The sequence below is a fragment of the Mesoplodon densirostris genome, chromosome 15 (assembly GCF_025265405.1).
Source record: "Mesoplodon densirostris isolate mMesDen1 chromosome 15, mMesDen1 primary haplotype, whole genome shotgun sequence".
NCBI lineage: Eukaryota > Metazoa > Chordata > Mammalia > Artiodactyla > Ziphiidae > Mesoplodon > Mesoplodon densirostris.
The window spans coordinates 22,714,560-22,735,521 of NC_082675.1; the positions used below are offsets into that span (position 1 = coordinate 22,714,560).

At 57.6% G+C, this 20,962-nt stretch overlaps 1 protein-coding gene and 1 non-coding gene across 2 annotated transcripts in view; one reads left to right on the forward strand and one right to left on the reverse strand.

The window, feature by feature from the left end:
• The first annotated feature begins 3,036 nt into the window (after nucleotides 1-3,036).
• EMID1 (EMI domain containing 1) overlaps nucleotides 3,037-20,962 on the forward strand; it is a 40,482-nt gene continuing 22,556 nt past the window's right edge. The window contains exons 1-5 of the mRNA XM_060119383.1: nucleotides 3,037-3,137; nucleotides 10,726-10,839; nucleotides 11,306-11,409; nucleotides 19,350-19,433; nucleotides 20,458-20,519. Of these exons, the coding sequence (XP_059975366.1) occupies nucleotides 3,037-3,137; nucleotides 10,726-10,839; nucleotides 11,306-11,409; nucleotides 19,350-19,433; nucleotides 20,458-20,519 (465 nt within the window). The remainder of the gene's footprint in view (nucleotides 3,138-10,725; nucleotides 10,840-11,305; nucleotides 11,410-19,349; nucleotides 19,434-20,457; nucleotides 20,520-20,962) is intronic.
• Nucleotides 8,351-8,457, reverse strand: LOC132503337 (U6 spliceosomal RNA). Its single transcript, XR_009534585.1, has one exon. It is a non-coding gene; the product is annotated as a U6 spliceosomal RNA (small nuclear RNA).

The window sequence follows — 20,962 nt, forward strand, 5'->3', positions numbered from 1 at the left end:
CTATGCTATACAGTAGGACCTTGTTGTTTATCTATCTTATATAAAGTAGTGTGTATCTGTTAATCCCAAACTCCTAATTTATCCCTCCCCTGCTTTCCCCTTTGGTAACCATAGGTTTGTTTTCTATATCTGTGAGTCTGTTTCTGTTTTGTAAATAAGTTCATTTGTACCATTTTTTAAGAATCTACATGTAAGTGATATCATATGGTATTTGCCTTTCTCTCTCTGACTTCTCTTAGTATGATAATCTCTAGGTCCATCCATGTTTCTGTAAATGGCAATATTTCATTCTTTTTTATGGTTGAGTAATATTCCATGGTATATATGTACCACATCTTCTTTATCCATTCATCTGTTGATGGACACTTGGGTTGCTTCCATGTCTTAAAACTGCCTTGTTTTTTCAGGCAAGGAAATGAGGCTCCAAGAGGGGAGGTGACTTGTCCCGGGTCACACAGTGTCCAGTGGTTGCTCTGGAATTGACACCTAGGCCTATGGGGTACTGAGCCTATGTGGTAACCACCAGGCTGCACTGGCATGGGGGTCTAGCTGTAGTTTTAAATAAATATCCTGGACCAAGGGACCCCAGCCTCAGTAAGGATAGGACCCTTTCTGATGTCAAAATGTTGATAACAGCTTTTCCTGGGAGCATCCATTGCTGGAGAAAGTCACAGTGGCCTGGAGCGCCCATGAGTTTGGTGATAAAGGAACATGTATGCCATTCATCACAGGAGCATCTCAGACATGTTGCAAACAGATGTGGTAGTGCCTCCTCATTCTGTGGCCTTCCTGGGCCTTCCCAGGACAGAAGCCACTGCCCAGCACTTCCCCTTCCTAAAGAGCTGCATACCCTCCAAAGTGCCCTTTGGGGTGTTGGGTTTTTTGTTTGTTTGTTTTGTTTTTTGCGGTACACGGGTCTCTCACTGCTGTGGCCTCTCCCCGTTGCGGAGCACAGGCTCTGGACGTGCAGGCTCAGCGGCCATGGCTCACGGGCCCAGCCGCTCCGCGGCATGTGGGACCTTCCCGGACCGGGGCACGAACCCATGTCCCCTGCATCGGCAGGCGGACTCTCAACCACTGCGCCACCAGGGAAGCCCAGCATGTTGGGTTTTGATCGTGGCCACCTGACCAGGCCTCAGATGGGCCTGGGACCATCTCATGAGATGGCCCCTTGAGAGTGACAAGTTATCTAGAGGATTAAGTAACTGATCTAGTTGTGTCAAAAATAAGAGCTAACCAGAGAGGTGCAAAGCTGCTTTTCTTGGGGGTCAGACAGATGGCACATAGAGGTGACCAAAAATCACAAATGGAAGGGAGGGAGTCAGCTCCCCTAGGGGGGCAAAGTTGGCACCATGATGATGTTGTTGGAGGATGTGAGGAGCCCTTGGGGGAACCACGTGAAGCAGGGGACTGTGCGGGCCAAGGCATATCTCATTCCTGCACACACCCTGTAAGGAACGTGCAACTGTTCTCCTTACAAAGAGAAACTGAGGCTCAGAGAGGGGCAGGCCTTGCCCAAGCTAACACGGGCAGAGGGGGCAGAGGGGGCAGAGGGAGGGTTTGAACCCAGCTCTCACTGCCTGCCCCCTTGGGGGACAGGGGTCGGCTCTCTCCACTGGCACACCCTCCCCGCTCTGACTCAGCCCAGGGCCCTGTGCTGCTCTGGTGAGTCTAGGAGAGGTAGTCCCAGGAATCAGAGGTCAGGGCCAGCATGCCCTTCTTGCTGGAGTTTTTCTAGCAGAGATCCTAGATCTGGACAAGCCACAGCAGGATCCCGTAGGACAGGTCCCCGGTGCACTGCCAGGGTGGTAGGGGCTTCACCAGCCTGGGACTGCCTGCTGCCCAATAGTTCTGGCAGAAGGGGGTTGGGGGGAGGTCAGAGACTGTCCTGGAGTTTGGGGAGGGTCTGGGTGCCCTCTGATGAGAACATAAACATACACTTCTGTCACAGACACATACATCACACACATGCACACAGGCATCACACATTTCACATGCCTCCATCACACCTGCACACATATGTATCACACACACACACCATACTTTCATACACTTTGGTGGGATTCACATGTACCCCAGATGAAGTAACTCCATGTACCCCAGATGAAGTAACTCCATTGTAAGCCAGTCCTTTCCTTGTCACTGATGGGGAAACCCAGGCCCAGAGCAACTGATGTCTGCACTCTTCCTTAATTGTGCTAAAGAGCTGACACCCCTTCTGAAGTCAGGAGACCTGGATTTGAATCCTAGCTCTTCCAACCACTGATGGGGTGCTTTAGGCAGATGACATCTCCTCTCTGCCTCAGTTTCTCCATCTGTAAAATGGTGATAAGAGTGGACACTGACTTTATGGGGTCAGCCCAGGTCTTCTCCCAGGGGGACTACGAGTGCCTGGGCCTCTTTTTTTCTCTCTGTAAAATGGGGATAATTGTGCCCACCTCACCCAGAGTGGTTTGAAGATTAAACCGAGAGACGGTGTGAAGCGGAGGTGAGGTGCCCTGCACACAGTGGCGTTCACTGCTCAGGAAGCATTTGTTGCATGGATGGACCGTCCCTCGTGGCTCGGGAACTAGAACCCTCAAAAATGTCGAGAGGGGATGAGGCCCCCGCATCATTAGCCCAGGCTTGTTGGGTTTGGGTCCTGGCTGCGTCTGAGACCGTGGCCCGGCCTCAGCTCCCCACTTTGCAACACGTGGGAGGGCACCTCGAAACTGGCACCGCGCCCCCAAAAGGGCCACGCGGCGCAGCAGGCTCAGGTGGGCACCTGGTGACCTTCCTGGCGGGGGCGCCCGGCCCCCCTGGCCCCCCGGGGCTCCTTCCGGGTTGGCAGCGGCGGCGCAAGGGGCGGGGGGCCGCGCGGAGGGGCCGGGCGAGGCCGGGAACGCTCGCCCCCGCCCCGCGCCCGCCTCCCGCCCGCCCTCCCGCCGCTGCGCTGGGAACCGGGATCCGCGCGTCCTGGGCGGCTGGCTGCGCGGGCGGGGACGCCAGGCTGGAGGCGACGGCGAGGGGCCGCGCGCGGAGGGCGCCGGGCGCAACATGGGCGGCCCGCGGGCCTGGGCGCTGCTTTGCTTCGGGCTTCTGCTCCCGGGAGGCAGCGCCGCGTGGAGCGTTGGGGGAGCCCCGTTCTCTGCACGCAGGTAAGGGCTGCTCCCACCCCCCGCACCACCTCTGTGCCCTGCCAGCCCGGGGTTGGGAAAGGGACTCCAGGCACCGCCCCCGCCCCAAACTCCGTGCAAGCCCGGGATTGGGAAAGGACCCGGTTCCCCACCTCATTGCCAGCCCGCGTTGGGGCAGGAACCCTGGGCCTCCCCGCTATCTGGCAGAAGCTCCAGGCCCTGCGGGGGTCACCTACTTCACGTATACAGAGCCGGCAGTCCCCCGACAGCCTTCTCCACCCCCCACCACTTCACCTCAAGAGCCGCAGGGGGTGGTTTCCCCCGAGGGAGGAAACCACCAAGACTTCCCCCACCCTCTCCCTAGGGCCCCCTTCCTGCACATAGGAGAAGCCCAGGGCACCCTCTAGCTGACACTTGGGGGACCCTCCCCGCTTTACTCTGCTCCTGGCTTTTTTTTTTAGTATCCCAGCTATTTCCCTCAAAGGACGAAGACTGGGGTGGAGTTTCACAGACTGAGGGTCAGTGTCGGCCCCCAGGGACCTGGCATTTTGGACTGTGCTGGGAGCAAGTGCTCTGTCTTCCTGCTGCTCTCTGAGGAGCAGGGAGCATTCTATCTGGTGGTGTTTATGGAGCATCTCCCAATACCAGCGAGGGAGCCCTTTACGTGCAGTGTTCAAGGATTGAATGAGGTAGGGAACACTTGTCCCCATTTAGCAGATGAGCAAATTGAGGCCCCAGAGAATTAACATAATCTTCTAGGCTCATTGACCATTAATAGAAGAACTGGCATTCAAATCTGTGTCTTTCTGGCCTTGGTGACACTGTTTGAACCTACCCAGGCCCCTGTCCTGGCTGTAGCCCCTGCCCCTGCCCCTGCCCCTGCTGGGGTCCCTTTTCGAGGGCCAGCCGCCGCTCTTGTCTGAGGCAGACAATACGGAGTAGCCAGGCCTCTCCAGGCCTTTTCATCCCATTCAAAGGCCTGCCCGGCCCCCACCCCCTACGGGCTCAATTCTTTAATTCTTTTCAGAAATGCCCTTTTCCCAGTGGTCAGGGGCCAGCGTGCCCCTGCTGGGCTAGCAAGAGCAGGTGACATGGGCAGGGCTGGAGGGCAGAGGTGGCTGTGGCATCAGAGGCCAGAGGAGCAGTTGTCTTGAGACAGGGACGGATGGCTGGCAGATGTTACAGCCACCACCATGCATGCTGACCTGGGCTGGCATTTCACCTGTACCTATACCCTCCAGAATCTTCCCGACTGCCATGGGAGGCACACATTTTTATGGTCCTCATTTCATAGAGGAGGAAGATGAAGCTCAGAGAGGAGACATGACCTGCCTAGGGCGAGGATGTGAACGCCCAGGGTCCCCAGTGTCAAGCTCAGGATGCTGGTTGAGAAGGCATAAGGCCTGGACTGCCCCTTCAGCCAGTCCACTGCCTCCCAGCCTGGGCTCCTTGGCCCCCCAGGACTTGCTATGTGGGAGCAGGATGGTGTCTGTGGGCAGGTATCTGGTGGTCACTGGGGACTGTCACCCCATCTGGTCATAGAAGGCTCACAGTGGCCTGAGCATCACAAAAGCTCTGTAGGCAATGCTGTTGCTCCCATTTTACAGATAAGAAAACCAAGGCCTAGAGAGGAAAAGGCACCTCAATCTAAGTCAGTCAGTTTCCAGATCCAGTGTACTTTTCACCCCAGCAGCTCTCCTGGAGGAGGGCGAGCTTTTGTCAGCTTGGGGAGCTGAGAAAGGTTTGCAGGTTGTGGTTAGGAATTAGGGGCTCTGGCCTCAGATAGAGCAGGGTTTTATTCCTGGCTCTGTCACCCACTCAATGTGTGACCTCAGGCAGGTCTCTTCAGGGCCCCAGGTCTCAGTGCCCCTCTTCCCTCCCCTCATCCCCTGCACACAGGCCTGTTCTGAGGACAGTCCCCCACGGGAGGAACCAGTGCAGGGCCTGATGTACAGTGGTTCCTGCTATGACCAACATTGAGTGAGGGGAGGGACCCCTTAGCCAAGGAATCTGTGGTTCTTGGCTGCCAGGACCTCCCCTTGTGGCCCCGTCCCAGCATCATTGGAGACGGCATGGGGATGTTGCTCCCCATCAGCCCTCCCTCCACCCCTATCCCAGTGCCCCAGGCACCCCTTGGCAGCCAAGAGACCAGAGGGAGAAAAGAGGCTTTGTGCCTGGGGAGGGGGAGGCCCGGGAAGGCATCCAAGGGGCCGCCCCCAGGCCCAAGAATGTGGCAAGACTTTGAGACCCCCGGAACCAGGGTGTCCAGGGCTGTGCAGAGCTGCCTTGTCTCGCCCTTGCCCCTATCTGCCCCCTCAGTCCCTGCTGGGGGTGCTTCCTGCCCCTCTGAGGGCCCTTCCAGCCTTTAATGACCCATCTCAGTGTCTCAGTGCTGTGGCTCTAGAGTTGAAGCCGTCACGGGTGTCCTGGTCCAGGCTTCTTCCCCTGCAGTACTGGCTTCCTTTGGGCAAATCCAAGAGTCAAGGAGAGTGGAGAATTTTCTTCCCCACCCCCTCCCTTGGGAGCTCAGATCCCAGCGCTATACCCACAGGGGTGACTTGGGTAAGTGACTTCTCTTGGGGCCTCAGTTTCCACTTGGTAAAATGCAGAGCCTGACAATCCCTATCCCAAAGTCAAGGGGAGGACCTTGTGCAGAAGGTACAGTGCTGGTGTCCCTCAGGGAAGGCCCTGGACCACAGCTGCCTGGTGTGGGCCCTATGTCACGGTCCAGGAACAAGAACTACCAAAAGCCGTCAGCACTGCGCTAAGGGCTCTGCATGAAACCTCCCTTGCAGGAGGAGTGTCTGCTGTCCCCATTTGCAGATGGACAAAGTGAGGCCCCGAGCTGGTCAGGGCCTTGTCCAAGGTCACCAACTTAGGAAGCAGCAGAGCCAGTGTGTGGGGTTCGCCTCTGGTGTGGGGTTCGGGCTCTGTTCACCCCACCCCCACCCTGTGGGTCTTCTTTCTTTCCTCTCCTTTTCATAGCGGCCCTTGGCCCCCAGCCCGCTTGGCTGCCTCCTGCAATTAGCCCCTATCACTGTTCCGGATCACAGCCCTGGGCCTCGTGGAGACAAAGTCCCCTGAGCTCCTCATGGCAGGGGGTGGAGGGCAGATGCGGGGGGGCCCCTCGTGGGGGCGGCCAGTGCCAGGCCGAGCTGGTCTGGCCTGTTTTCTCTCCTCCCGGCAGCCTCTGGAGGCCCAGGAGGTGCTGAGTGGGCAGAAGTGGCAGGTCCAGGAGAGGTGCTGCCTCCTCCCAGCCCCTGCCATTGTCCCATCCCACAGGAGGTAAGCCAGCGTCATCCAGTTCCTGGGCATCTTGTCACAAACCACACCCCAGAAAAGAAGCTCCCAAGGGCAGCAGGATGGGGGCGGGGCCTCCAAGGACTGCACCCATCTCTGGGAACCTGGGTCCTGGCTCCTCTGCCCAGGGCCACTGTCTGTTCTCAGTCATTCAGCAAACCTCTCTGAGCGCCCCCGGGCGGAGCCCCATACTGGCTTGGTCCCTGCCAGCGCCCTCCCCCAGCACCATCGGGGGAGGAAAAAGCTCAGGGCTGCTGTGAGTGGCTGAGGGGGGCCCCTGCAGGTGCCCAACTGTGCCCAGAGTCTCAGGACTGAGACCCAGAGGATGAATAGGAGTTCGCTGGAGCAGGGAGAGGGCTTTCCAGGCAGAGGGAATCTCCTATGCAAAGATCTGAGGTGGGGAGAAGACATGCATGGGAGGGAGGGCAGGAAGGAGGAAGAGCAGCAGCGCAAGTGTGCAGGACCCAGCGGTCAGGGCTTGCAGGGCGACGGGCAGCGTGGTGGGCTCTGGACTTCAGGCCAGCAGCGCCCCTGGAAAGTGGCCGGAGGGGTGGGCGGGTGGCGGAGCCAGGCTAGGACCCTGCGGAGGAGCTCGGGCTTATCCTGGCAGCAGTGGGGCTGGATCTTCAAGGCCACGGAGGGGCAGCATGTAATTATTGGTGACCCCCCAGGTGGAGGGCACGAGGGGCTGACCTTGAACCCCACCTGGCCAGAGTGTCCCCTCCTGTCTAAAATGTCTGCTAGCCGGCCATCAGCTCCGTGTCTCCTAAGCAGGGGATTCAAGCAAACTCCAGCTGGTCGGAAATAAACCAGGGAACCAGGCAGCAACTCACATGGGGGAGATTTTAAGTAAGTAAGAAGAAGAAAAAAATTGTTTTCTCTGGCTCCCCCGTGGTCAGAAGAATTGCTAGGGCAATTGTGGGCAGTCACAGGCCCGCCTCCCCCAGTCCAGTCCAGGGGCTGGGCATGGGGGGTGTGTGCACACTTGTGTGTGAAGGTGCACGGCCCTGTGTCTGCAGGTGTGGGCCCGAGTGCAAGTTGGACAGTCATTTCTGTGGTTATGTGTCCTGCCAGATTGATCTTGGTCTGATTGCGTGCTGTAGTGTGTGTGTGCGTGCGCACGCTTCTGCAGGTCTGTGTGTGCACATGGACACGTGTGTCTGGAAGTTGTATATGTGAGCCTGTGTGCTTTCATGTCTGCATGTGTGTGTGCATATTGATGTGTATGCATGTGTGTGAGTCTGTACACTGGCATGGAGTCTTCAGTCCGTGCCCAGGGCCCTCCTCCTGTGTCCCACGCTCTGGCCGTCCTCTGCCCAGGTTGCTCCCTCCCTCCCTCCTTCCTCCACTCACAGAGCCCCTGGGCTAGCCTGGGGGACATCACACAGGCTCAGGGAGCCCCTGAGTCCCCCTGAACTTGTACCCCAAGTTTTATGCATTTTTGGAGGGAGGAGCGACAACTCACATCAGTCTCCAAAGGGGCTTATGTCCCCCCCAAACAAGATCCCAGTGGGTTTTAAACCACAGCTCTGGGGACCCAGAGGCTCTAACGGGTGGGGGGCCTTTTTTTTTTTTAACATCTTTATTGGAGTATAATTGCTTTACAGTGGTGTGTTAGTTTCTGCTTTATAACAAAGTGAATCAACTATACATATACATATATCCCCATATCTCCTCCCTCTTGCGTGTCTCCCTCCCACCCTCCCTATCCCACCCCTCTAGGTGGTCACAAAGCATGGAGCTGATCTCCCTATGCGATGCAGCTGCTTCCCACTAGCTATCTATTTTACATTTGGTAGTGTATATATGGCCATGCCACTCTCTCACTTCGTCCCAGCTTACCTTTCCCACTCCCCGTGTCCTCAAGTCCATTCTCTACGTCTGCGTCTTTATTCCTGTCCTGCCCCTAGGTTCTTCAGAACCTTTTTTTTTTTTTTAATATGGAATGCTTCACGAATTTGCATGTCATCCTAGCGCAGGGGCCATGCTAATCTTCTCTGTATCGTTTCAATTTTAGTATATGTGCTGCCGAAGCAAGCACTGGGGGGCCTTTTTGAAATGCATCTTTTTAAACGTATAAAATCCCCACTTGCTCATTAGGAGAAACATTTCCAGCCTGTGGTTAAGAGCACAAGCCCTGGGGTTAGAAAAAGCTGAGTTCCAACCGTGACTGTGTCGCTCATCGTGGGTGCCCAGGGCACATCCCAGACCCCAGAGCCTCAGTCTTCCCATCTGTAAAGTGGCACTTATAGTTAGGTGTGTGGAAGGCCCTGGGCACAGCTCCTGGCATGGTAAACGGAGGCTACTGTGAGCACAGCGGACTGAGTGGATGGAACTCATCTAGGCATGTGATTTTTCCTCACTTAATACACACATAGGGAATTCCCTGGCGTCCAGCAGTTAGGACTCCGTGCTTTCACTGCCAAGGGCCGGGGTTCAATCCCTGGTTGGGGAATTAAGGTCCCACAAGCCGCATAGCGTGGCCAAATAAAATTTTTTAAAAAATACACACATAGCTTTATATGTACATACATTTACAGTCTTTTGGCTTTCTCTGCTTTTCATGTATTAATAGAAATGTCATTCTCTTGGTCCACACATACTTTTTCCCCCTTAAGCAGGCACATGGAGACCTCGGACTCTGTCACAGCACCTGGTTCTCTGTGTCTAGGGGTCCCACTTAGGCTGTTCCAGTTTTGCGCCATTACTGACAGTGCTGTAACAAGCGCCTGGCACCTCTGCTGTGGGTTCCCTGGCCGAGGGCTCTTTTGAGCTCCTGCCCCATCACTGGACTGATCAGAGCCACCCTTCTCTGGCTTTCCCACCTCCGTGCGGTTGGCCAGGGTGTTTCCTCCTCTTGGACTGATTTCAGTGTGACACAGAACGGTGAAGGGACTTCTGCAGAGTCCCATAGCGAGTTTGTCAACTGGTCCCCGCCAAAGACTTTCTCCTTCAGGTGGGCTGGGTGGGGGTGGGGCCGCAGCTGCAGGGCTGGGTTTCCGAGGTGGCAGGCACCTCTGTGATGGCTGGGACATTCCAGGTGCTCATCGGCCCTCAGCCCTGCACGGGGTCACGGGCCTGTGTTTTTTTGCTGGTGCTGGGAAAGGAGTGACTGTTTCAGGTGACCCTTCTCAGCTTGAGCCCCCACCCCACCAGACTTTCCTTTGTGGCCTGGAGCCCAGGGTCAGCAGGTTCCCAGGCTGAGGCCTTCACAGATCCACAGACCGTGGCTCAGGTGGTGGGGAGGAGACGGGAGCTGATGGGGCCTCTGGGATGGAGGTGGGGGCCAGGCTGAGCCGTCCACATTCCTGGGTTCAAATCCAGATCCGCCATGCACCAGCTCTTTAACATGAACAATTGTCTTCCCCTCCCTGAGCCTCAGTTTACCCCTCTGTTAAATGGGGGGGGGGGTTTCTGGTTCACTGTGGGAAGATGATGTAAATACCTTTAGCATACAGTAGGTGCTCAGTATGTGCAGTGCAAGATGATTATTTGTTGCCATTTGAAAAAGTCAGTCCTCCATGCTTGGGATATTGATTGTGCATCCCAGCTGTCACACAGAGGGGACCTAAGGATAAGTGAGACAGAGCCTCTTTCTCACATGCCTCAGGGAGGGAGGTGGGGGCAGACATGAATCACCAGCTTAATTCAGCATGACAGGGATACAGAGCGCTTAGGATCCCAGGCAGGGAACCATCACTTCTATTGAGATGGGGGTGGAGGTGGAAGAGGACAAGGGAAGAGGTGACAGCAGAGCGGGGCTTCGAAGGTAGGAGGTGTCAGGAAGAGAATTGGGGGAAGGGTGCTGCAGGCATCAGGACCAGCATGAGCAAAGGCCTGGAGGTGAGGGATCCACAGCAGGAATGGGAGCAGGAGACTTGGAGGGCTGAGGGTAGGGCTAGGCAAGGGACACTGCCAGGTTTCTGCTGTCTGACCCTCCCTCTGGGGAGAGAGTGAGGGGAAAGACACTCACTCACTGCCCTTGTCCAGGTGGGAGGTGGGAGGCAGTGGTGGCCTGGACGGGTCAGGGTTGGAAAGGAGATGCTGAGGAGGAAGAGCCCCAGTCAAGATGCCCTGCTCCCGTCTGGCCCCCTGCAGCTCGTTCCCCAAGACCTCCGAGAGCACCCAGCACAGCTGTCCCCTCCAGGGTTCTGGAATTCACTGCTCAGCCACTTCAGCTCAGAGACTCCCTCCAGGGCCCAAAGAACTTGGAGAACTTAGGGGTCTCCCTGCCTGGAGACTCGGGGCTCCCAGAGAGAACATGGGCTGCGAGTGGCACCTGAGCTTCCTCTCTGCTGGTCTGTTTCAGGAACTGGTGCTCATACGTGGTGACCCGCACCATCTCGTGCCATGTGCAGAATGGTACCTACCTGCAGCGCGTGCTGCAGAATTGCCCCTGGCCCATGAGCTGCCCTGGGAACAGGTGAGCGAGACCGCGTGGTGCAGGAGCTGCTGGCGTTCCCGCTGTCGGCACGGCCTGGTCAAAGAGCTGGTGCTGGGGCTGAGACCCCGTGCGGGAGATGCTTGGGACCCCAAGGGTGGGCGGACAAAGGGACCATTATCCATTCCCAGCGCCTCCCCTTGGCTCTTGGGCCTTCCTGGGGGAGGGATTCCAGCATTCACCTGCACGCCTTCGCTCAGTGAGCGTTCACCGCTGGGGACAATCTAGCCCAGCTCGCAAGGGCTTCCTGTCCAGTTGGTTTCTAGATTTCCCCAGCTGGGGGCTGGGGAGGGAATGGAAGGACTGAGGCCCAGAATGCATGAGGAAAGAGGCTCCAGAGGGACCTGGAGGTGGCAGAGGACCCTGGAGGCTCTGGGCTTGTCCCCATGGATGGTGGGAGGGATGGCGGAAGGCCCATCTGAACCAGGCCACGTGGGCACTCTTTCAGCTACAGAACCGTGGTGAGACCCACATACAAGGTGATGTACAAGACGGTGACAGCCCGCGAGTGGAGGTGCTGCCCTGGGCGCTCGGGGTCCAGCTGCGAGGAAGGTAGGACTGCCCCAAGCGCAGACCAGGTGCCTCCCCTCAGGTCTGTGGGAGGGAACTGTAAACCGTCGCTGAGTCGGTAGGTGCTCAAGGGCGCAGCGCCACACTTACCGGGGCTGCTGCACAGAGCTGCCGACCAGACACAGCTCGGCCACAGTGGGTGTCTGCTCTCCCACGGGTGTTGACCACCTGCCTCTTGGGACACTGTCAGGACCCCTGGAGGAATTTCATACATGCTGGGTAGCTCACGTCTTAGGTCACACATCCCAAGCCTCTCCTCCAAACTTGGGGACATTTCCATGGGAGGTGGTAACGGTGCAGGGAAGCAAAGCACCACTTAGTGCAGTGGGTCAGCAAGGTCGGGATGGCTACACCCAGTCTGCAGGTGAGGAAAACAAGGCTGTGTGATGGGCACACAAGGGCGTGGATGGGCACACAGCTCCTAAGTGGCAGGATTCGAACCCAGGTCTGCCTGGCTTCTCCCAGGCCCTCAGGGATGGGAGGACTCAGCTGGGCACCCTGTGTGTGGAGTGTGTCCCAGGCAGAGGCCCCCCGCTCACCCACCACCTTCTCTGCGTGCAGCTTGGTGGTTTGGGGCCAAGCACCCAGCAGGGGCGCAGAGGAGGCAGCCCGCCCCTCCCCTGGCCACACAGCTACCGGCAGCGCTGTCTCCTCGAGGGCGCCTACCTCTGCTGAGGGGTCCAGGCTGCATCCACCCTCACTGCCTGGCTGAACCCAGTGTGCTCCGAAGAATGTCCAGAAAGAGGATGGACTGGCCTAGAGCCAGCCTGAGAACCAGGCCCGTAGGCCCCTCAATAGAAAGAGGCATTCGGGGCCCCCAAGTAGCACATTAATGTGACTGTCGGTGGAAAGATGCATTCTGATTCCAGAAACACCGATGTGTGAAGCACAGCCTCCGAATAAAGGGAAGGTGATGCTTATAGCGCCATTCATAGGTGTTTCTTGAGAGGTTTACACACTTCACCTCCCTGAGACCCCACAGCAGCCCCGGTTCACAGATGGGGCAACGGAAGCCAGAGAGGTGAAGTCACACGGGGTGGGGGCAGACTCCCCATGGAGTGGGGCAGGGAGGGAGCCTGGTGGTTTCCATGTGGGGTGGGAGAGCCCCCAGCACAGTGGGGGAGGAGCAGGGCAGCCAGAGGGAGGGGGGAGCTGCCCGACGTCCAGCAGGGGTCCCGTACAGAGAGGCAGCCCTTTTTACAGTTGGAGAAACTGAGGCTCAGAGAGGTGAGGGGGTTGGCCTGGGGTCACTCAGTATGTGAGAGCTGGGACTGGGACCAGCCTGACCGAGCATCCATGTGTCAGTGCCTCCAGGCCTTGGGGCTGGATGGCAGGGAAAGAGACTGGCTGAGACTCTCACCAAGGCAGATGTGGGAGGCTGGGAGGGGCACACAGGGAGGGAAGGGAGGGGGCCAGGAACAGCGCCCTCCCCTGCATGCTGGGAGGAAGAGGGGGAGGCAGAAGGGCCCCAGGGGCAGGAGGGGAGCCAGCCAGGGGGAACTGTTGCCAAGGAGGCCACAGAGGAGCTGGTGGTAAGGAGGGGGCGAGTCCCCAGGGTGTGGGGCCCCCTGGGTGCAGAGCGCCTGCCCATACATAGGCCACTCTGTCCCTGGCTCCCCTCCCAAGGGCAAACCTTCCCAGGTCTATGGGGCCATCGTGGAGCAGGTGGCGGCAGCGCCCATGCCCTTGAGTGCAGCAGCTGTAGGCTGTGCATCCACGACCAAGCCAAGGGTTGGGGCTCTCCCGCGGGGGTGAGGTGGGGGTGCGAGACAAGGACTGGGGCCGGGCCAACCCTGACGTCTCCCTCGGCAGGGCCTTGGGGTTCCAGCCTGGGGACGGGCCAGCTCTGCCACACACCAGCTGTGTGGTCTTGGGCCGGGTACTCCCCGTGCACCGTGCGAGTCGTTGTGCAGGGGTATCGGGCCGGGGGTTGGGGAGGCTGCAGTTCAGGCGGCACTTGTCTCGTGCCCACTCAGAGGGAGGGGCACCTTCTCTAAAGGGCACCAAGCTGCCTTGTGCTCTTGCAACACCTAGGGCTCTCCTGCCCTGGGCCTCAGTGTCCTCACCTGTGAAATGGGCAGGATCATACAGTCGGCCTCCCAGGGATGTTGCAAGGGTGAAATGAAGCAGGTGGCACCACAGCCCATGGAGGGCAGCACGTGGCGTGATGCCCAATGGGACAGGAAGGGCCTCTCCACACCCATGAGGTTGGAGCCGAGTAAAGGGATGCCAAGGCCTGGATATTCTAGAAAACTGCTCTGCTGGGGCCCTGGGAATGGGAACGGGGAAGCATGAGGACATTGCTGACCCACGCCGGACCCTGCCCTTCCTATGACAGCCAGCTTCAGGCTGGGCTCCCCCAGCTGTTTTCCCTGCTGGTGACTGCCCTCGCGGTCTGTCTGGTGTTGTGACATGACCTGAGGTCAAAGAGCTGCGTCACTAGGGGCAACAGGGCCCAGAGTGAGCGGAAGAGGGAAAGGAAACACCTATCATTCCAGAATCCAGCCTTGGATCAGCCGTGCTCTGCTGTGTGACCTGGGGCAAGTCACTTCACCTCTCTGAACCCCGTCTCTATCTGAAAGTCACCTCAGACGGAGAAGTGCCTGCCTCACACCTTATTAAGAGGATCAGAGACATGCCTCCAGCATAGCTACTTAATAAATGTTTTCCTCTCCCCTTTGGCCCCCTGTGCTGGGGAGTCTGCCCTGCCTCCCAGCTCTGAGACCCCATTTCTCAGTCAGCTGCTCAGCAAACAGGCCTCTACTCTCTGGACTTGATGTTTGTGAGGCCAGCAGACTTCATGGCTTTTAGCTCTGGTTTTCCCATCTGTACAGTGGGCGTGTTCACTCCGTGATAATGAGTGAGGATGGCTTCTCTGATGTTCTTGACAACCGTGAGGAAGGGGCTAGAATGGGCCCCTTTTTACAAATGGAGAAACTGAGGCTCAGAGAGGTGAGGGGGTTGGCCTGGGGTCACTCAGTATGTGAGAGCTGGGACTGGGACCAGTCTGACCAAGCGTCCATCTGCCAGTGCCTCCAGGCCTTGGGGCTGGATGGCAGAGAGGAGACTGGCCCAGGCTCTCACCTGGCTGCCTGCTACCACCAGAAACAACGGGCAAGGAATGGCCAAGGCCAGAATGCATCACGTGGGCTGGTCCTGATCCCCTGAGTTGCCTGGATTGTTGGGCTCTGCTGAGGGTAGGGCTGTAGTGATCACCCTGCCTCTAGGGGCTCCCCGCAGACCGATCTCTCGCCCAACAACCCCATTGTCCAGATGATGCAAGTGAGGCTCAGAGAGGGTATAGGTCTCACACAAGGTCACACAGCAAGTAAACATCATGGCTGGGATTCTCCCAAAGGCTCTGACCTGAGGTCTGCAATGTTGCCCTGCCTCAGACCCTCCTGCAGTCATAATGATGTAGACTTTATGACTGCCACTGACATAAAGGGGGAGGAAAGCTGCCACTGTCCTCTGTGCTGGGCACCACGATTTGTACTCACCTGCATCGTGCCATCATGTCACGGTACAGAAGGTCCAGCTGTGGAAACTGAGGCTGGGAGAGAGGAGTGCCTTGCTCTGGGTCACAGCTGGATTCAAAGCCCTTCAGTCTGACCAGAGCCGAGGTCTTTCCTCTGCAGCAGTGCTGGCCAAGGACTTCGTGGGGCACATGTTCAGACAGCTGGGACTGATGGGAGCCAGCCTCAGCCCCAGCTCCTCCCAGATAGAAAGATAGAGGAGAGGGGGCTCCCTCACCTTCCCCTCCCCATGGGCTCCCCCAGAGCTGGGCAGCCTCCACTTTCCCCCTCACTGTTCCCATCTGCCCCTCACACCTGTCCCTTCCCCATCCGTGGACCCCCACAGCCCTTGTCTTCTGTGGTGGGAAACAGCAAGGGAAGAAGTTTGCCCAGGGTCACACAGTAAAAAAGATTAAAAGCAGACGGAGATTCCAGCCCAGCACTTCCTGGGCCCCTCGACCTCTCCACCATCCAGGGCTGGGCCCTTCCCAAACGTGGCTCTTGTGCTCTAACCAAATGCCAGGTGCAGTGCCAAGCCTGTGCCTTACTCTGCTGATTCAGAATCCTGCAGGTTAAATGCTGCTGGAATTTGCCCATATCTGCCACCCATCTACTCCACTCCTGTCTGGGAGGCTCAGTGGCCCCCACCTCTGACTCCCACCAGTGTATCCTCCACCCCCAGCCGGGAGGCTCCCCCTCTGCCCTCCCAGCTGCCCCAGCGAGGTGCCCCAGCCTCACCCTCCCTCCGTTTTGCCCGGGGCCCACTATGGCCTTCTCTCCCACCCCAGAGCCTGGGCAGTGGCTGTCCTCTCTGCCTGTAACCTTCTTGGCGCTCCCGCCTGGCTCCAAGGATCCCCACCCTTTCATCACTAATCCTGTCTCTCTGGTTCCTGGAACGGGTCTGGCGTTAAGTGGGTGCATGGGAAATGAGTGGGAACCTCATTTTACCCGCAGAGGGACCAGGACAGACAGACCAGGGCTTCCCAGAGGGCTGCTGGAGAGTTCTTGGAGCTCCCAGCCCCAGCCCTGACCCCAAACCCTGGCTCAGGCCAACAGTAGCAAATATTTACATTTGCAAAGTAAATTCCCAGGAGGGGAGCTGGGCTGGGGCAGGGGAGGCTGCGCTCATGTGGTCTGTGGTCACTGGACCCAACAGACCTGGGGGGAGGGTTATGACGGCATAAGCCCCTCGGAGAGAAAGTCAGAACTGGAGCCCAGGGACACCGCCAACGTCTCACACCCCCGTTCCCAGCTGAGGGTGGGATTTAAACACCATGCTCCGCTCCCCTCTTCTCCTGCCCTGGCCCTGCCGTGTGGACGGGCAGCCTCTCCTCTCCGGGCCTCCGTGTTCTCATGAGGATCTGTTGAGAAGGAACATGAGACACTGGGCAGAGGGAAGGGCGGCTGCTTAGGGGGGCACAGGGCTAGAAACTGCAGATGGTACTGGCCTTGTGGAGGTCAAGATGGAGTGATGAAAGCTTGTTGGTGGGGGGCTTTGGTGGGTTCCCTGGTCTGTCCAGGAAGGCTTTCTGGAGGAGGTGACATGGGGGCAGTGGCTGTGGGGATGAGGAGGCAGTGCGTGCGCGCGTGTGTGTGTGTGTGTGTGTATGTGTGTGTAGGGCTGGCCGGGACCTCCCAGATGGTGGGAAGTGGCCCACAGTCAGGGTCCCAGGGTAGAGCCAGGGTTTGTGGTCCTGGGACTAGCAGGGAGCTCCTTGGAGGTCAAGGTTGGAGCTGGGGAGGGGCCCTTCAGTGTGGACCACCAGGCTAGGGTGATGGGGGCTCTCAGCCCACTGGGGCCCGCTCCAGGGGCCCTGGCTCAACACCAGTGGGAGGGATGTGACATTTTTATCCCACAGGAGACCTCCCCCAGCCCTAGGCTTTTTACATACTGGAATTTTGTGTGGTATAGGGCCATTTACAACCTGGTTCATCCTTTAAAGTATTTCTGTCCGTTTATTAGAATTTAGGGGGAGCTTGGGGGGCCACTTTTTGTGAATCTTGAATCCAGAACCAATATTTTCTGGTCTTTTTGACAGTTTTTGTTATTTAAACTTTCTTTTTTTTTTTTTTTAATTTTAACTCACAATTTCTTTGAGCCAGTTATGTCTGCACTGCTGGTCAGACCATGCTTTCATTAGTTTTTCTAGTTCTTTCTGACTCCCAGTGAAATGTCCCAAAGCAAGTGAGTTGAAAAAGAATTTCCAACCATATGTTCACAGATTAAAAACTCGGGGACCCCCTGGCATGACATTAGAACCCTTATGTTCATTTTCAAGACAGTCATGTCTGCCGTCCACATTATTTTGCCTTTTATTTTGTTTGCTTGCTTTAAATTCATTTTCAGCCAGTGATTCATGCATTCCTCAACAAGAGGTTTAGTGAAGCCCTGAGGCCCTACTGCGCGCCGGGCACTTTCCCCAGCCACTCACAAGACGGACGAGGTCCCTGCCTGGTGGAGTTCACGTTCCAGCCAAGGAGGGCGGAAGATCAGACTGGGGAACTGGCAAGCAGATAACATGTTACAGGGTGGAAAGTGCCATGGAAAAAATGGAAGACGATAGCAGGGTGGTGGGGAGGATGGGCAGGGCGGACGCTCTGCCCAACTTCATCCCAGAGAAAACCCAAATTTCCATGGGGTTGGAGGGACGGCCTCTTCTTTTGGTCGACTTCCTGGAAGCAGTCATCCAGTGGCCTTTTACATCTTCACCTGGGAGCAAAGGGGATGAGGAGGGCTCACCAAGGCTGTTCTTCTCAGGAAGCATTCTTGATGGGCGCCGGGCCTCCCTGCCTCTGCCGAGGGGAACCTGGGGGACTTGCAGTGCCAGGTGGCCCAGGAGAGAGGAGGACGGGCCCTGGAGTTAGACTAACCTGGGTTCCAGTCCAGGCTCCAGCCTTCAGCTGGGTGACCAGTCTCTTTACCTCTCTGCCTTGTTTCCCCCCAAAGGGAAATATTCATATTCACTCATCCATTTATCTGAGCATGGGGTGGGGGGGGGCAGAGGGGTGGTAATACCAAGCTACTCTGTGCCCCAGTTTCCCCATCTGTAAAGCAGAGGGGTTACTGGCACCCACTCACAGGGCTTTGTGAGGACAGTGAGTTAAGACTGTTTATGAGAAGTGCTTAGAATGTGCCGGGCCCAGCATAAGTACTGCACAACATTGGCTGTTATTATTATTACCTACCTTGTAGGATCGAGCTGGGCTTAGCACCGGGTGTGACTCATGGTGGCATTACCACCCCCCACTGCTGTTGTTCTGCCCACAGGGCCCCCAACCCCTGCCCGAGTTGTGGGCTGCCAACCCCCTTCTTCTATCCCAGGTGAGATTTACCCCCTGTGAGAGGGCAAGTCGCAGGCCCCCAGGGAGGGCATGCTGGGGATGCGGGCCCAGCCTGAGCGAAGGCCCCGTGGTGGGACCCGGAGAGGGTCTGGCAGCCACCCTGCTGGGGGTTGGCCAGAGGGACCCGTCTGGTTTGAATTCCCGGCGCCTCTCACTCCCTGCACCAGCCCACAGCCTGGCTCTGAGCTGCCAGGCCCGTGCCTTATTTGGCTCTTGTCTCCCCCCAGGCGACACTTTGCGGCCTTAAAAGGCAGGCCCGGGCTGGCGGTGGGGGGGGCAGTTGCCACTGCTGGCTTCAGAGCCCCTCCAGCTGCGCCCCCCGCCCCTGGCTTGGCCAGCCCAACCCTCCAGCTGTGGAGAGAACCAGGTCCCCAAAGCCAGACCAGCCAAGATGGCCTGCTCCTCACAGGGGTGGCGGCAGGGGTGGTCTCCTGGAACAGGCCCCCCATGCCCTCCCAGGCAGCCAGCCTCCCTCTGGTTTTCATTTAAAACCAGAGCTGGATCCACTTCGGTGTCTTCTTACCAAGTGGGGCAGGGAGAGGGTGGATGGTGACATTGCTGTGTTTATTGAGCACCTACTGCATCCCAGGCCCTGTGTGTGCTCAGCAAGCCCTTTGCATGCATGGCCATCCTCAGACCTCCCACCAGCCTGGGAGGTGTAGAGACCTTATGATCCCATTTTACAGATGGGAAAATCAGCAGGTCCAGGGAGGACGAGTCACACAGGTCAGCAATTAGCAGGGCTGGGACCTGACCTTGCATCTGTTGACTCTAAGCTCTTAACCCATGCAGCTTGCTGGGGTTGTTGGAGAAGCCCCCAGCCTCACGCATGGCCCCCACCCATTGCCAGCCCCTCTCCCCTCAACCCGTCAGGTTGATCGCCTTGTCCCAGCTCAGCCCAGTTCATGCTGTGTGACCCAGGTAAACTGCCCCACCTCTCTGGGCCTGTCTCCCTTTGCACTAAGGGGAGTAGGGATCCCTCTGTGGCTGCAGTAGCAGGTGGGGGAGGGGGGGACAGAACAAAATGTCACAGCCAGCAGGGCTCTCACCCTTACTGTCCCTCAGTTGTAGGCTCCCCTGGCTTCGTGGAGCCCGGGTGGTCGGGCAACGCCATGTGGCGGATGGCACTTCGGCCCACAGCCCTGTCAGGTGGGTCCTGGGGCAGCTGCTTGGGGTCCCCCTGGGCTAGGGGAGGCTGGAGGGGCTGGTGGTGACTGTCCTAAAAACCAGCTGGGCCCAGCAGTGGAGGGTCAGGGATAGCACCCTGCGCTTGTCCACCGCAGGCTGGAAAGAAAACTGGAAGGTGGAGGAAGGGCCCCCAAGGGGAGTCTGACCTGGGCCCAGGCACCTGAGACCCAGGACCACCAGAGTCTTTCAGACACAGGTCCAAGCCCCCACTTTCCTTTTTTTATTGAAATGACACTTTTCTGAGTGTCTGTAGGATGCGGGGCACTGTGCCAGGAGCTTTCCATAATCAACTTGTGTAAACCTCACCCCAGGAAGGCATCATTGTCGCCACTTTAAAGAGGAGGCTGAGGGTCAGAGAGGGGACGTGCCCTGCCTGGGGCCCCGCAACCAAGAAGGGGCAGCGCTGGGCCTCGACCCAGGGTTTTTGCCTGTTACACACTCACTCCACCCTTGCTCTGAGCTCAGCCTTCCCAGGTGTGAATGGGGTGACACTTGTCCTAACACGCAGGATCATGGTGAGGACCGGAGAGGCGAGCTTGTATCGTGCTCGGCGGCTGCCCGGCACTGTTAGGAATAACGTTGGGGTATCAATGAGGAGGCCAGGGAGCTGGACGGTGGTTCTGGAAGAAGGGTCAGAGCGTGGCACCTAAGGCCATCCCAGTCTGGACTGTAATGTGTCGGTCCCCAAAGCTTCAAGCTGAGGCCAGCCCTGCCCATGTGGGATGCAGTCGTTTTGGATGAGGAGTCAGATCCCTGGTCCTGCTCTGAGAGAAACAGTCCCCTTGGAGGCTCTGGAGCCAAAGGACACCCACAGGGCATGGCTCACCTTGGACAGGCTGTGACTCTTTAGCTCCTTCCCTGTGATGGGCTGTCTCATGGGTTGGGGTCATCAGGTATCTGTCCCCTCCCTCCATCCTGTCCCCAGGGGCTGAGGGGCTCCAAGGGGAACCTGGGAGCCCTGGCCCAGCCTGCTTCCTCCCTGCAGGTTGTCTCAACTGCAGCAAAGTGTCGGAGCTGACGGAGAGGCTAAAGGTTCTAGAGGCCAAGGTGGGTGAACAGCTTCCAGGCCAGACAGGCATCACCCTCCCATCCAGCTTTCTCAGCCTCCCTTCCAGCGCCCACCCCGGGAAGCCTGCGCACAGTCAGGCAGCCTGGCCTGCTCTCCTTCCAGGAGATCCGTGAGGTTCTCCTATCCCCATCCCACCCAGAGACTCCTAGACACCCCCCCAGAGCTCGTGGCTGGGTCCCCTCATTGCCCCGTCACCTTCATCCTTTATCCCACCCACCCATAATGCCATCCATCTTCCCAGTTCCAGAAAGCAAAAACATCTATTGCATGTCTCAAATTATCTCAAGATAAAAAGTTTTTAACCATTAAAAAGTAAGACATTCTAAATTTAGAAACATGAAAAACTCAGCACCATGAAAAACCTACCAGAAAACCATTGGCCTCTGTCACCTGTGCCCCCAGAGAGAGCGATTGCCAACAT